Consider the following 17477-nt stretch of genomic DNA (forward strand, 5'->3'; position numbering starts at 1 on the left):
GTGACTTTCCTTTTTTTTTTTTTATTGTGCAGCCTCCTGTGACTTTGTAGTCCCCGTGGGTAGCACTGCAGCACTGTGTTTGTCAACCAATCTCTACGTTGTCATTTGTGAACAGTAAAGCGGATTTGTAGCATTTTCCTGGTGGTTGCGTGCGTCGTCATTCCTGCATGCATTTGCATTTCTGCGTGTGGATGTAAGAAACAATGTGGCCTACTTAAAGCTCTCATTTTCAGAGGCATTTTCTTTTTTTTCATATTGCTATTATTTTTGTTCAGTCGTTGTAGACCAGAGAACTGGATGTTCACTCGGGGGACAAAGAGATAAAGGTGCCGGGCAGGATGTTAATCCCAACATGAAACATGAGACATGAGAGGCAGGAGGACAGAAGCGGGGATTGACACTGAAACATGGATTGTTTGCAAGAACAAACAAGTGCCTGGTGAATTGTTGTCCTCCTACGGGTTGCTTACATTTGGTCTGTCCTTTGTTCCCTCTTTGTCTCTCTCCATCTGCAATCCAGTGCATCATTCCATTTAACACTTTGAGTGTTTGCAGTATTCTGATTCAAGTTGCTGCACAAAAGAGCAGAGCACAGGACGGAAGTAGTGAAGTATAGTCCAAATAATCCAGATAATGTAAAGGATCATTACTTTTACATTTAAAATGTGAATGATGACATGAGCCATATAAGGGGAATATGTGTCGCACTGAGATTATAAAACAAAAACAACAGCAACATTTAAAATCATTAAACTTATAATTTGCCGTCCAATTAATTTACCGAAATCTCACCCCCAGAAGACAGAACTGTGTTGTGATTGGCCAGCCAATGAGCGCTTTCCCAACTCTCTTGTGATTGGCCAATACCTGGAAGTGATGTAATTAGCACACCAGCTCTCAGAAGCACAGCTCCCTTCCTCTGGAAAGGTGGATACACTGCTACTCATTATCAAAACTTCATAGGGCTTCTCGGGCTTCATAAACGAGGTAATGGCGCAGATACACACCAAAATACACCGTTAATTGGAACTTCCGGTCTATGGGAGCTTTAAAGAGTATATGTGACAGGCGAAAATAACAATAATCTGCAAAGAGCCAAATTCATAGTGTAAGATTAGATCTTTTAATCCACATCTGGGGTATGCTGTACCTCTGGTCCTGGGGTTAAAAGTACATACTCAGACCAGTGAGGGTGCAGTCGGTCTGTTGTGATCTTGTGAGCTAAAATCCATGTTTACTTCTCTGTCATGACCGAAATACTGCAATAAATGGTGACATTTATAAGAAGAAACTGCAAAAAAAAAAAAAAAAATCTACTCACTTTGGTTTTTGTGAAAGAATTATTTGGACTTATGTTAGTTAGGTTTTCAGAAACACAAATAGAATTGTAGCTCTATGCCTGCATGGCATTAGTGACGACCCCCGTATTTGCTAACACACCATATCTGAATGATTTAACAGTAAGATGCATGTGTAAGGTGTAGAGTGAACACCTTGTTGTTGTTGTTGTGGAAAGAAATCAAAAGTGAACACTCCCTATTTCTGTAAAAAATGTACTTCTTTATACATTAATATTCTGTGCGTGTCTTCTTCAGAGAGCACAGTCTGTGAGCACAGGTGGTGACACCACAAGCTGCACCCTGTGAAGTCACTGTGTCCAGCTGAGGCCATCAAAACCCTGAATACTAAATGCTTCTCATTCTGCACCAAAAAAAAAAAAAAAAATCCAAACCTCATGAGTCTGACATTTATTAGACATTAATATGTCATCAGAGAGACGGTTTCAGAACTGTCGTGCTACTTTGTTTTTGCCTTAAATATGGAGATAATACGTTTTGGATGAATTTTTCTTTTATAATAGATCTTTGAAAAATTGATGTCTTCCATAAAGTAACTCTGTGCTATGTCAGTGACTCAGAGGAAGTGGAAGATTTAACAGTAACCACTATAATTCCTGGGCTCGGGTATGAAATGGTCTTGGCTCCCTGCTCTCTCATGACCTGCATACCAATGACCGAGTTTGCACTGTGAGGTTTTGATGAGGAGTGTGGATGGAAACGCTGTAACTCCTTCGTGCGTCACATTCTTAATCGGACGAGGCTGCATGTGCAGCGGAGCTCACCTGAGAGCGCACGCACCCGAAGTCTCAAAAATGCAGATGCCACGATCGCATTAGAATGCTGAATTTGAACATAGCGTGACAGAACAACGATCAAAAGCCAGTAACAAGTTGTAGACGAGTTCCCTGCTCGTGTTCCTGTGATATTGTGAAGTGCCTTCACTGTGTGTGTGTGTGTGTGTGTGTGTGTGTGTGTGTGTGTGTGTGTGTGTGTGTGTGTGTGTGTGTCATCTTGACATGTTTTGGCTTTACTTGTATCTTCCAGAAAAGATGTATGAGGCTTTTCACAATTGTATACTTTTGTCATTCAATTAGTAGTAATAAAAACAACAACAACAAGCAACTTCCATTTTAACAAACAGGTGTGTGTAGGACAGGAGTTACAAGACACAAATCTAAATCTAACTTTCACTGGTACATTTGTTTTCTTTGATTAGATCAGCTCACCAGAAAAAGGTCTCGTACCAAACCTCTGCAAGTATTGTGTTAAATGAAAGTGAGTCAGTGAGTGGTGTGTTGCATTCTTGGTTTGTTGTTACTCCGTTAGTGCCAGACTCCTCTTACCCGATGACGACAGACATTTGCATGTGCATGCATACACGACAGTTCAAAAGTTTGGGGTCACTTAGAAATGTCCTTATTTTTTAAGGAAAAGCACCTTTTTTCAATGAATATAACATTAAAGGAATCAGAAATACACTCTATACATTGTTAATGTGGTAAATGACTATTCTAGCTGCAAACGTCTGTTTTTAATGGAATATGTACATAGGTGTATAGAGGCCCATTTCCAGCAACCATCTTCTAATGGTACATTGTGTTTGATAATCGTGTTAGAAGGCTATTGGATGATGAAGAAAACCCTTGTGCAATGATGTTAGCACAGCTGAAAACAGTTTTGCTGGTTCTTTGAAGAAAGAAAAATCATTATTTCTAATCTTATCAATGTCTTGACTATATTTTCTAATCATTTTGCAACTCTTTTGATGAATAAAAGTGTGACTTAATGGAAAACAAACAAAATTATACAGGTGACCCCAAACTTTTCATTTATTTTCATCATTTATTTATTTGCAACACAATTAACAAAACAGGCATCATGTTCTATTGAAGAAAATCAAGTAAATCAAGTGACAAGTTTCTGATATTCTCCTACACTATACCATCACTCAAACTGAGTTCTTTGGAGTCGCCCACTGGTTTCTGTTGTCCTTCCTGGGCTTTGTTTGTCCAACCAGACGACTTTGTTTGTTTCTATATACTAGTCTTGACAGAGGTGAGTATCTTGACATGGCAAACTCTGACACACTGGATTAATGCCGTGTCAAAGCAGGAATGAAAACCTGGTCAACTACAACAACTTCTCTTCGAGTGACTGAACAATCTGGCCGAGAATGGAGAGGAGCCTGCACTTTTTAATAAAATGAATGAGTGATGGCTACAAAAAAAGACGAGACAGTGACACAGTCAGACTGGACTGTGGAGAATAATGTCAAGATGGGAACATGAAGGAAACAACACCAGGACTCTCGGACTGTCTCTGCATAGGATCGATCAATGATGGCAAAATATGTCACCCTCCCGAGCTTTAATGTGATGTGTAATGGTAAATTCAATTTCTTTGTCTCAGAGCTACAACTGCCCAACGCCCCTTTCCTAACACAAGATACCAGGCCCTTTTGTATATTCAAATTTCGGATGTCTAGACTCAACTCGCACCTAACGACAGCATCTGCAGGATACCTCTGTGGGAGTCGGCCTCCCTGATTCCTGCCGTAGACAAAGGGGTGCGAAAGCACGACCTGGAGGGGCAGACCCCTTTCCAGACAAAAGAGATCTGCAAAGGGATGCTCTGGGTCTTTCTTCATCTCAACCACTCGTGTGCTTTTCTTTGCAAAGAAAACTTAAATTATTACAAATTTTTACTTTTCTGGACGCCTGAGCAGTGGCCGCTTGCATCGTTCCGTTGTGTGTGTTTTTTTGCTGCAGATATTCTGCTTCTTTCCTGAGAAAAAGAGGTTACAGGTGCTGTTGTTTTTCAAGATTAATTGCCTTGGATAGCTGCTGCCGCTTGAATGCCAGACATCATAAGAGCAGGGATAAATCACTGACTACACTCCTCAGGGAGGTGCTTATACTACACCTGTGTCTAATTAACAACCTCCCATGGCTGGACATGACGTGGTGTGATATACAGTGCAACATATCCCAGATTAAATGAAGATGTCAACTGTTTTTAACACGTTGTTATATAGTGGTGATGTAGGGTTTGATCCTGCCCTGGATACATCAGTCCTCTTAATGTGGAGCTAACACAAAATGTACACAGAGAATTTATTAAGTGAAGTGACCCTTACAAATGTATGAAAAGTACATCCTGTATGTGCACATAGAGACATTTACACATCATCATCATCATCATCATCATCATATCGTCAAACATGTTTCAACAGTATAAAGGATGAGCATGCACTGGATGGAAGTAAGCGGGGGATCTGACAGGTGGCGTCTCTCTGAGATGCACGCTCATTAAAAACAAAACACTGCTGTAACAGCCTCACAAACGGAACCTCTGGTCTCCACAGTCTGCTCGGGTAAACACTTGTTTCATCCGTCTTTGCAGAACACGGAAGGTCAGCGTGTTGTCAGCCACTGGCACCTTGTCAATTCTGACAAGTCCATCAGCACACGTGCGCGGGAACATGTGTTCGTCATGGTGTCTGCGCCGCGCGGGACAAACGCCAATCAACATGCGAGCGGAATGAGTCACACACGAGGAAAACAACAGACAGGACAGAGATGATTGAACGGAATAATATGAGGATCGTCTTTAACCCTTAGAACTCAGAGCATTTAGACTACTTTATTCCCCATTACTATATTGTAACATATATAGAGAGGCTTTAAGAATGTGTCCTATATCCATTTTCTTAGCACAACCTATAACCTACTATACTATTTGTATACTATACAAACACATCTGAGCCAAAAGTACAAAAAAAATTTTTTAATCGGATTTAATTTGTGAAATTTGGAGATACTTCAGGTTGGATATTTGGCTTGGTTGTTTTCATGAACAAAAATAGAAGAAAGACGTTCTATTTTGTGACCTAAGACGGAAGGAGACAACAAAGACGGCCACGAGATGAGATTGTCTAATAACTTACGCGTGCCGCAGTGCTATTGAGATGAGGCCAGCTGATGAACAGCAGATTGCATCATTGACACACAGGGAACTGAGGAAGTGACAATGCTCATGAGAGGATGAGAGTGAGATTATAAATAAAGTGTCATTAGTGCATGTGTGTGTGTGTGTGTGTGTGTGCGCCTGGTATTCTTTATATTGTAATCAAGTCTAACACTGCTCTATCTCTGCTCCCTGCAGGTGATGATCCTCTACTTCCAGCCTAGTGTGTTTCGGTGTATCCTCCTGAGGTGGGTGCGCCTCCTGGGTTTCGCCATCATGTACGGCACCGTCATCCTCAAACTGTACAGGTACTGTAAACTTAAGCATAGGCCAAAAGTGAAATGAAAAGAGTGATTTTCATCATGTTTTCTGATTCATTGTCTTATTCTGTTTTTTTCCCCATCTCTCTAAGAAGAGAAGAAAACTTCTTAAAACTTAAAAACACTCCCCGTCTCTTCTGTCCTCTCTCTTTACGCATTTTATTTCCTCTCTCTGTCTCTTGCTCTCAAGTCCACTTGTTTTTATCTTATCTTATCTCCTCTCCTCTCAATAATTCAGTTCCCTCATGCTTGCACTTTTGCCAATAAGCACATTTGACACACACACACTCTGGTTTCCATGACTTCAGAGGACATGCTGTAACATCTACTTACAATCATTTCCCGGACACTTACACTAACCTCAACCATAAACTACTACTGGCCTGAACCTAACCCTAACCTCAACCTCATTCTAACTATACAACATGACAACTTACATTGTCATTTCCACTTCCAGTTAAAGCCTAACCCTCGCTTTAACCTAACCACACATTTAATCTTTAAGCCCTAAAACCTCAAACCGGTTTTGGTCTCCATCAGGTCTAGTGGTCCGGACAAGGTTAGTGTTCCTGCCAGAAAGTGTTCTAGATAAGTAACAAATACATGCACATACACTCGCTGCTCTTCAGCTCCGTGCAGGTGCTGCTGAGATTGGGGTCGAGGGTCAAAGGCCCACTAAAGAGTTCCCATGGCAGAATTACCCATTTCTTTTTTTTCTGAGCTTGCTGGGTGGGAAGTGCTTCCCCCTGGGGAGAAAGCTCTTAAAGCCTGGCCCCGCTGAATGTATCAGAAATACAGATTTGTCACAGTCTGTTTGAGGGCAGGCAGACGCACAAACTGACTAACTCTGCTTTTCTGGCACCACAATGATTTGTGCTCCTGCGAATATTCTGGCAAGATATGCTCTATTCTTTTTCCTGTCTTGGTCATCGTTGTGATTCTTATGTTTCTGTTGACCACGCTGTTAATGTACATGCACATGCTAGTTATTTCTCATATATTTACCAGGGCTGCAACTAGCAATCATTTCCATTATTGAGCCATCAGTTATTTATCTTGATTGGTTGTTTTATTATATTGTATTATTCGGTTAGTCTGACTAAGATTAGCTCAATCTTAGTCAGACTAATGTGTTTACATGACATTAAGAAAAACTAATTATTGTCTTAGTCTGACTAAAATCTGACTTTTAAAATGCATGTAAACGATTGTAAAAACATACAGAAGAAGTTAATAGTTATTAATGCTATTTTTTAACTGTATGACATTAAAGCTGTAGTGCATGACTTAATGTACAGATAGAAACAAATGACGTGACATTCAAGCCATTGTCAAATGAGTTCACACAATCAGCTCCATATGACTCTATATGTGTTTGTCAGTATAGCGGTGATTAGATTTTATTCCCACGCTGCACACAGGAAGTGATTAATATATCAAGAGAATTGGACGCAACAACAACATTGTGCTAGTAAAGTGAGATGGCTGCAAAGGATTGTTTTAGGAAACTAGAAGAGTGTGAAGTGAATTCTACTGCTCAAAAAACAACAAATGGAAAAAGGAAAATAACAAATGAACAACAAAGAAAATGCAGAATAATTACAACAAAAATCACCAAGTTGTTTCACAAGGTTTTTCCTCTTATGGATGGTTCATAAAATGTCAGAAAATGGTGAAACGTGAAACTCAAATGACCACAGAGGTCTTGTTTTGTTCACACACCTAGGATATTAAAGAACACCAAGCTGGAATCAGGATTATTTTTTATTTTAAAAGTAAAACAGTAATAATGCAGTGGTAATGCAGTAGCACATTAACTCTTGCAGCCATATTGTTAAAATTCACCCATCTCCTATCACCCCCCAACTAATTATTATAATATTATTGAAATCTGCTGTTGTGCTGTTTGTTTACTTCACCCTGCAGCACAAGAGATATGACACCATGAATTAAACTAAACCCACTTGACAGACAACACATGCATTTAAATAAAGGCGTCTTTTCTCCCTGCTCCTTTTCATTCAAGTGGGCATGTTAATGAGGTGTGAGTAGCAAGGGACAGAACACAGCAGACTGCTGATTATGAGTTCACCCAGCAGCCTCTGGTACTCAGGCTACTGTTGTCCTCCCCTTCACCTTCTCCCAGGGTGTTAAAGGTGTTCCTGTCCCGCACGGCCCAGAGGACGCCGTACATGACCAGCTGGCGCGTGGTGCGGCTGCTGGCAGTGATTCTGCTGGTGGTGTTGTGGTTCCTCTTGGCCTGGACCTCTGCCGTGTGCCAGAACCCTGAGCTGAGTCACGCCCTGATTGCTGCAGGCCTCACCCCAGAGGGACTGCAGTTCAGTATGTGTCTGCTGGACCAGTGGGACTACATGATGGCTGTCGGTAAGTGTGTGTTGCGTTCACAAGCCTCACCGCTGTGTCTAGAATGGGGAAAAGTTTGGTTCCACTTAACTGTAAGAAGCTTTTGGGCTTATAGTCTGAGGCTAGGATGCTTGGGTAAAGCTGAAGATTAAATGTAACATAGAAACTTTATTTTTGCTTGCAGCTGCTGTCAGGACCAGGTGAAAGCTCTCCATTAGCACCATAGTTCCACATTTGGTTCATATATGCTTGACATGTCCAATTTCATGATGGAGCTAAGAGCGTAGTCAGGCCATTCGACAACTTGCCAGGTCAGAATATACATGTGGAGCAGAAAATCGATTAATTGGCTGTGAATGTCTGACTCTACCTCGGTAGGTGGGGCTGTATATCCTCCTATACAGCGCCACCTACCTTCTACTCCGGGTCAAAGACCGGGAAGGACACCAAGTCCGACTCCTGTCCCACTCAGTGTGTGCATATAGGAGTAATCAGACTATGAATCGTATTATTCACGTATGTTAGTCTGACTAAGACTTGCTCAATCTTAGTCGGACTAACGTGTTTCCATGACATTAAGAAAACCAAATTATTGTCTTAGTCTGACTAAAATCGGACTTTTTACATTTATGTAAACACACTGACTGAGTGGTTTAAAAAACATACAGAACAAGGCAATCAGAGATGGCAGACTTCACCCTATTCACGCAACAAGCCTGTGGCGGCCTCTGTTGGTCATATTGGCAAGTGCAATTTCGGAAGCACAAACAGACAGACAGACAGACACAGAGCCAATAAAACAATACTTCAATTCAATTCACCCACTTTTCTTCTCCTATTTTATCTCCAAAGTGGTTTGGAAACTTATTTAGGAGTTGTTGTTGTTGTTCTGTTCTGCCTTGAAAAACATCATCTTTGTGACAAAAATATATTTTTCCAGTGTGCTTTTTTACGGCAGGGATGTTTATCATGACACAACGGGGCAGCTGTGGCCTAGTGGTTAGGGCTTCGAGCTCGAGACCGGAAGGTAGCTGGTTCAATCCCCGACCAGTCCGCAGCTGAAGTGCTGTTGAGCAAGGCATTTAACCCCCTCACTGCTCCCCGAGCGCCGCTCACTGGCATGGCAGCTCACTGCGCTGGGTTAGCATGTTCTCCACCTCACTGTGTGCTGTGTGTGTTCACTAACTCACTGCAGAATTGAATTTCCCCTTGCGGGACTTAAAGGGTTCTTAATCTTAATCTTAATCTTAAAAACACTGACCTTGGTGAAAAGAAGCTGCATCCTTACCAATGTCCTATTTCATCTGCAGCATTGAAATAGCAAACAAGCAATAAAACACCTGGAGCCACTACAGGGACACACAATTTGTCTGTTGCCTCTTAATAAATACATAGAAAAATCCAGTTTTAAACTGGGTAATTTGACTTTCCACACACAAACTAATAAAGGAAGTGATGCCTATTGTGTTGTTAACGGTGAAGCCTCTAAACAAACCGAGATGGATTGCTCCTCTTTATGGGACCCTGTGCTGCCACTAGCATCAAAGCAGGATACCTCCAGAGGGCAGAGAATATAGCTTTAAAAATCTCATTAATTTATTTAATCCTTCACTGACATGTCTCTGGGCACTTTACAGGGGATGTGCCTGTCAAGATTTAACTATATGTAATAAACTACCACAGAATAAAATGGTGAAATGTGAAATGGAACATCATAAAACATACGGAAGTAAATCTAGACGTAAAATAGTGGGCTATTCTCTACATTTAACAAAGTTCCTGCACAGTTTCTAAATTACCAGACTTTCTGACACTGACCAAGGAGCTTGATGAATGAAGAACTTTGTGGTGCTGTACTTTAAACGCACAGTATGTGATTTCTGCTGAGAGGGGTATATCTCAACCAAAGCAGTGAAGTCATGGGAATTGTTGTCTTTTTGTCATGTTGTCTTGTTTAGTTCCCTTGTGTGTTTGCATTTTACACAGAGAACTTTGGCAGCACAGAACAAGACGCAGCAATCGTTAATGAGCAGTCGCGAGCCATCGGTGACACAAAATCCACACAATAAAATGAGAAAAAGCAAAAGACAACACACTGGCTAACTAGTAATACTGAATATTTATTTCCTTCCTCTGATGTCTCACTTTTTGCCTCGGAATATAAGCAGATAAAGAAAATGTCCGAATTGAAATGGTCTATTACCGTGTAAATAAATAGATTTAGATGGATTGAAAACCTACGGAAACATTTAGGCTAACAAGTACACTACTCCAGAAATCAATTCTAAATAGAACCAATATATAATGATTGCAATTCCGTTGAAAGCTGTTGGAGCCTCCTCCTGTTGTCAGCGAGTTTCCATATATGGAGTATTCATTCCATCCTTGTCTACTGAGTGTTAAGTATATGCTCCGAAAGCACTGTTAATAAGGTAACAATTATTTAAATTGTCAATAACGTAACGGAAACGGTGACGTTTGTGGTGCATTAGGTCAGCGGCGATGGCATCGCGGAGGATAAGGGGGTTTTATTTGAGTTGGTTGACAGCCCCAGGCAGAGGCTGATAGAGGGACGGACAGAATGATGGAAGGTGGCAGGGGAAAGACGAGAAAAGCTAGTGAAGGAAAAGGCTCGTAAGGATGTGAGAAGTGATGCAAAGAAAGTTTTTCACCAGCTGAGGAAAGTGGGAACTTCAGAAAAAGAGAGCTGGTGATGGGAGGACAACTAAGGACACTCTGGAGACAGGACAAAGGAACAAAGACTTGGAATGACACTTGGTGCATGTCAGGTTTTCTGCATCTGCACAGTTTGTGTGTGTGTGTGTGTGTGTGTGTGTGTGTGTGTGTGTGTGTGTGTGTTTGTGTGTGTGTGTGTGTGTCTCACACCAGTCCAGATTGGAAATGCTGGCGTCCTGCTGTTTGCTCTGACAGCCAGTGAGAACACCCTTGCGTGTGCTGGTTGCAGTGAAGGACGACAGGCAACCTGCAAAAAACACATATAACAATGCACAAGGCACAATGCGCGTTCTGTTTTGCGAACATTAATGCAATCACTTGTCAGCGTTTGTGCTTGTTTTGCCGTAATGCCAACAACGGAAAACACTTGTCAGTTAAAAACAAAACAAAAAAAAAAACGCCAAATCACTCTGTTTAGTCCTGAAATACAAAGCAAAACAGAGCTGATGCAAAACTGCACTGATAAAGTATTTATGCGGAGCGGCTATTAATCTTCATTAGTTGGACTTGTTTTTGTTTCCATCTTGCGAGCAGCTCTCGCGTGTCCGATTCAGAGGCTAACCACCATGTAATTAGCGATGATTTATAGATTATAGAGCTGTTCATAAATATTAATGGTGTGTAATCACTGTAAAGACTGTATGGACTCGTATGCCAACACAGTCCTTGGCACAGTTCTCACTCTCACAATGCCGAAAAAACAACAAGCCTGTGAAGAATGAACCAGTCCGTCCAAAAAAAATAAGACTAGTCTGCAATCTCTTTTTATTTGTTATGATATTTTCAGTAAAACACACATCATCTTTCTTTCCATCACTCCACTCTGAGACTTCATTTCTCCAGAAGAAACCCTAAAGGATTCCTTCTCAGCGCATCTAAAATAATTGGTATTCTTTAAAACATTATTACATCGACAGTTGAGTTGGTAATGAGCTGTCGTTTTAAATACATCTCCCCAGTGTGACCTTGGTGTTTTATATCTGGTGGTGTTTTCTGTCTGTGTTTTAGCTTATTATGTTTTACTGAATGTTGAAGAAATGTAAGAGAAAGAAGGCAAAGGAAACGAACAATCCTAATAACCCAAATCTAATGCTAAATCCCAATCAAAAAATTCAAATTCAAAATCCACAGGTAGGTTTAGCTATCATTTAAAAGACTGAGGGTAGGTTTAGGGTTATGAATTCATGGGTAAGTTATATAAACCAATAACCATATGTCCACGGGTAGGGTTAGCCGTCAGAACCATTATCCAAACTAGGGTAAGATAAGCCATTCAAACTAGACTGAGGGTAGGGTTATTGTCTAAGTGACATGGGCAGGCTATATAGCCACTGTCCAAAACATCCCTGAGTAGGGTTAGCCGTTACAGGCACTATCCAAACCAGGGTAGGATTAGGCATTAAAAAGACTGAGGGTAGGGTTAGGGTCAAAGTGACATGGGCAGGCTATAGCCACTGTCCAAAACATCCCCGGGTAGGGTTAGCCGTTACAGGCACTATCCAAACCAGGGTAGGGTTAGGGTTAGGGTTGGGGTTAGGGTTACCTGACCTGATAATAGCAGAGGTCTACCAACAAGATGTTAAAAAAGCAGGCAACTAATACAGGTAAGTACAAGTAAAAAATAATCAACACTGTAGTAAATTACCATTTTCTGTATATACTAATTTCTGAGATTTTAGCTCCCATCATCACAGATGAAAATCCTACCCACTTACTGTTTCCTAAATAATTTTCTTTGTTGTCTCTGTGTTGCCCAGCGGAGTTCCTGTTCCTGCTGTGGGGCGTGTACCTCTGCTACGCCGTCCGCACGGTGCCCTCGGCTTTCCACGAACCCCGTTACATGGCCGTGGCCATCTACAATGAGCTCCTCATATCGGCCATTTTCCACATCATCAGGCGAGTAATGAAATCTGACTTCAGGCTTGAATGGACATGTAAATGAGACAAAACAAGTTGTCCTCTTGAATATGCTCACTGAGAGAGAGAGGGGGGGAGAGGAGCCGAAGAGTCGGGGGAAACAAAAGAATAATGAAGCAGATCTAAGACTGTGACACTTTGATAGTATGAGTAGAAAACTCCATGTTTTCTTCACAATCATATTTGCCTGTTTTTATGGCCAGTGCAAGATTTGATCCTGTCAGATGAAAGGCAGAGAGTTCACCCGCTCCCCTTCCCCCCCTGCATCAGGGAAATGAACTGTGTCAGCAGAGTGAACCAGTTGAAAGGAGGTGAATAAAAGAAAATGTCTTCTGAGAGACAAGGCAAACACTGACTGTGCCAGAGTCCAACTCTGTGCTGTGTAAAATGTCTGTCTCTGTCAGGGGTGGAAAGATTCTTCTCCTGTTTTTAAAAGTGTTCTACATTTAACTCCTATAAGATAAGATAACCATAGGCAAAATATTATCTCTCATCTTGACTGGATTCCAAATCCAAGGGCTGCCATTAATGCCACACTAATCCATATTTTATATTTTAAATCACCTCTGTCTGCAGCCAGGCAGCCGTTCACGACAAATAAACTGTAATAAAGCTGCTGTACCAGGATATTTCCAGGTGCAAATGGTAGACTGGAGAATTTAGAGTCCATCTGGTGAACATAGTGAGGCGTTAAGCTGCTTAAGATTGGAAAGCAGCTGACATTTTTGGAAATTTGGCGCCATATTGAGCCTCTTAAGGACATATATTGCTGTCAAATATCTACATATATTCTCCTTTTATTGTTGTTATTATTCCCACTTTCACCACAATAGCACGAGCACCTTAGCATTGTTCAAAGCAATATATGAATAAAATGTATTGTTACTGCCATTTTATATGTAATCATGGCAATTCAATTCAATTTGTATTTGTATAGCGGCAAATCACATCATACATCATCTCAAGGCACTGAACATAGACGACATCATGAAGAGCAGAGAAACTCAACAATTCACACAATGAGCAAGCGCTAGGCAGAAGAAGAACTCTCTAATAGAACCAGAGTCAAAGATGTGCAGCCATCTGCCTAGACCGGTTGGGGTGAAAGGAAAAATGGGGGACAGAGTAGAGGTGGGGGACAGAACGGACAAGAGGGAGATGAGGTAGAGACAGAAGAATACGAATAGCAGAACCCGACTAAGTTGCTTGAAACAAATATCTTACAGTAGCATCGGAAACATTCACTTCAGGGCTTGTTTTTATAAGTAGTAATATTCTTGGTTTGGCTCAAATGCATTCCCGTTTGCCCCTTAAGTAAATTATATGATAAGATCTGAATTGTCCACTTGATATTATAATTGAGTTTAAGTGCCTGAAAGTATATACGTTTTAAAGGACTCACTGAATTCTTTGTCAGTGCTTTTACTGTGCGAACAAAAGTGGCCGTAAACGTGTGATTATTGAGCGGCTGCAGGAGCCTCGGGCAAAGAAATTCCATTTGTCACACTTCCTCCAATAAAACTATTCCTGACTGAATATCCTGTCATTTAGGCAGCGGTCTATTGTGCTCAGTGGAACACGAGCAAAAGATCACATTATTGCAATCTGTTAAGAAACACAAAAGTCCATCAGGTGCACCTTTGTGTGAAACCCCAAACAACTTCTGGAGGTTATGGGATGGGCGGATGTTGGGGGACTGACAGACTCATGCTGCTGCTGCTGCTGCCGTCCAAAGATAAGACTGGACTTCTTTATACAGGATGGAATGTGGGAAACAAATACACACATAATGAAATATGAATGTTATTATGCTTATTAGGACCTGTGAGTCACCTTGGTTGATGTCTGATGAATGACGAGAAACAGCTCTCATCTGTCATGCTGTCTGGCTTAAATTGGCTCTTGAATGTTGGTGCAAAAAAAAAACTATTTGTTTGTGCCAGTTTAGGTTTTATGGTTATTTTTCTAAATGTTCCCCCAATAATTGCAGTGATTTGTGGCTTTGGTGCTCGTGAAGACTGAAAGGGTTGTCAAAAATGTTGCATTATGATCACACCGCGGTAACAACTCTGTGGTATGATCAGTATTTCACACATCAGTGGCAAGTGAGATGAGTCATTTCAGCTTTAGTTTATTTGTAGAGCTGGTGTTTGCAGTGTTGTCCTTGATGGGTTTTTATACTTTGGCTCCAGCGTGTTTACTCAACTTCAGAATCCTTCATTGTCCACCACAGAAAAAGGCCATAGGTCCATATACACTGATCTTGTGATCTTTTGAGTCCTCGTGCTGTTATAGGGAGCTATCAACACGTCCTTTAGAGCCTTTTGGCCTGGCTGGATTTTCTTTTCAAATCTCCTCAGGGTGAAACCTTGTTAAGTGGTTTCTTATATCACTCGTACTCCCCGACATGAAGCTCACTGCAGTCTGGCAGCGTCTGAATTTTTCACCTTTTCTATTTTGATATTTTTCAACAAGGGTAAACTGAAATAGTTCCACCTACAGTAAGACCATGTATACACTCAACAGAAAGTAGTTTATTGAATAGCCACCAGGGGACTCCAGCAAAAAATGACCACGTTTGAATGGCGGTAAAGTCAATGTTTCAGGTCTTCTGCAATCGAGCATAATGTTGTGAAAGGCAGAGTACATCCTGGACAGGAGACAACACACAGAGACAAACACATTCACACATACGGAGAGTCCAATTTGTCTAATCTGTGTGTTATTGTACTGTGGGAGGAAATTGGAGAACCCGGAGAATATCTATGCACACACGTTGAGAAGATGCAAACTCCATGCAGAAAGACCCTTATTCTGAGAAAGTCGTGAACATGAGTCCTCTTGCTGCAAAGGTGTATTTCAAGGTGTCTAAAATTAACCTCTTTTTTTAGACTGTAAGGAAACCTGCAACATACAAACTCCACACAGAAAGTCCTTCGGGTTCGAACTGGAGACTTGCTGTGAAACAACAACAGTGCTAGCCACTGCTCTGCCTGTAAATGATGTGCTTGACAGTTGGCATCGTCCAGTAGGAGCTGGTTTGCAGGTGACTGTGGGTCATGGCATTGGTCAAATTGCAAATCTTGAGGCTTCAAAGTGAGAGTTTGTTTTGTAACCAGAAGACTACGTCCACTTCTACACACTGTCTTTAGCTTCCAGGGTCCAGCAGTTCCAACATGAAATCTACTATACTGTTCCAACCTTTGAAGACGAAAAGAGCTAGGATCTGCGACAGCGACGATAACAGCAATGATGATTTGTAGTGATTGAAAAAGGAACCACAAGCAACTCAAAATGCAACCCTGTTCCTGTGCTGTGACATGGATTCTGCACTGTCTGAGCTCAGGTGGTGCTGGTGGTGACAGAAATGGGTCACAAATCCTTTGTGTAACATTGACTCGAGTGTTTGTTTCAATGGGGAAAGAAAACATCCTCCTTCTGTTTCTGTACTGCAATCTTTTCATTATGGAGGATCATGCTTATAGGGAAGTGATACTCTTGATGATCAAGTTACTATAATGATATCATACTTGTTTTATTACTGTCTAGGTCGGGGTCTTTGCATAAAAAAGTCGAGGCATTGACAGATAGTTTTAAAGATATTTTACTTTTAGATCTTTTAACTTGAAAACCATGTGATATGGTTTGTGATATTAATGCAAGAACCATTTTTGACATAAAGCCTCGGCATAGGGTAGGTTGTCTGCTGATGTGTGCACATGCAATATTTACTCTATTCAACATGCTGCTAAATACAAAGTAAGCCATTTAAATTTTGCAGCTAATATTACGAAACACTCCAAACGTAGTGGCATCAAACCAAGTCAAGGTGAAAGCGCATTTCCCATAACCTCCGCTCTCAAAAGGAAGCAAATGGCTTGAGTAAATTGCCACTTTTATATCATTTTCTCACAGTTTTGTTTTTATGCTTTTTTTTTTTAAGTGATTACTGCAGGGTTTGTAGAACATTTCATTCTGTTCTCGTCCAGAGATTCTGTCAAGGCTGCTTTTATGTCTCTCTGTGTGTCTGTGTGAATGTGTGTGTGCAGCATATTTCAGACGAGTCAAGTGCTTTAGTTGAAATGTGCTTTGAAAATAGAGCCTGTGAATGAGGAGAATCTCTCCTGTTGATGTTTTTTTCTTTGTTTTTTGTTTTTTTTCCTGCAGGTTCTCTCTGGTGCCAGGGTTACACCCTGACTGGATGCTCATGTTGTTCTTTGCTCACACTCATCTGACTGTGACCGTGACTCTGGGCCTGCTGCTTGTTCCAAAGGTAACACTTTACCTGGAGCTCACACACCGTGTCGGCGATCGCTTCACAAGTAACAGAAACTAATTTAGAATTCCCTTCCACCAAAAATCCACACTAAGAACAACAAATGCATTCTCTGATACATTATCCTCCACATGAAGGAGTGCTGAGCCAATCCCAGCTGACATAGGGCGATAGACGGGGTCACACCATGGACAGTTCGCCAGTCCATCACAGTGACACATAGAGACAAACAACCATTCACTCTCACTCTCACATTCACACCTATGGTCAATTTAGAGTGTCCAATTTACCTAATCCCCATATTGCATGTTTTTGGACTGTGACAGGAAGCTGAAGTATGTGGAGAAAACCCATGCACACACGGGAGAACATGCTAACTCCATGCTGAAAGGCCCTTGTTCTTCAGTTTAGACACTTTAGATTAAGGAACACATATTCACCATTAACTAGGTGCTTAAGAACATATATAAGTAGCATACTAGCCCTTTATTAGTAAACATTAAGCACGTATTAACACCTGTTGCACGTATATGTTAGTTATGGAGGTCTACTTACATA

The 17477-nt window shown here is 41.2% G+C and overlaps 1 protein-coding gene across 1 annotated transcript in view; it reads left to right on the top strand.

Moving 5' to 3' along the window:
• The window catches only part of gpr158b (G protein-coupled receptor 158b), a gene marked incomplete at both ends in the record, with an annotated part of 54432 nt that overhangs the window by 31548 nt on the left and 5407 nt on the right, over positions 1–17477 (top strand). The window contains 4 exons of the mRNA XM_083890443.1: positions 5505–5614; positions 7773–8011; positions 12484–12622; positions 16811–16916. Coding sequence (XP_083746569.1) covers positions 5505–5614; positions 7773–8011; positions 12484–12622; positions 16811–16916 — 594 coding nt within the window. The remainder of the gene's footprint in view (positions 1–5504; positions 5615–7772; positions 8012–12483; positions 12623–16810; positions 16917–17477) is intronic.

The sequence above is a fragment of the Microchirus variegatus genome, assembly GCF_963457635.1.
Source record: "Microchirus variegatus genome assembly, chromosome: 5".
Classification (NCBI taxonomy): Eukaryota; Metazoa; Chordata; class Actinopteri; order Pleuronectiformes; family Soleidae; genus Microchirus; species Microchirus variegatus.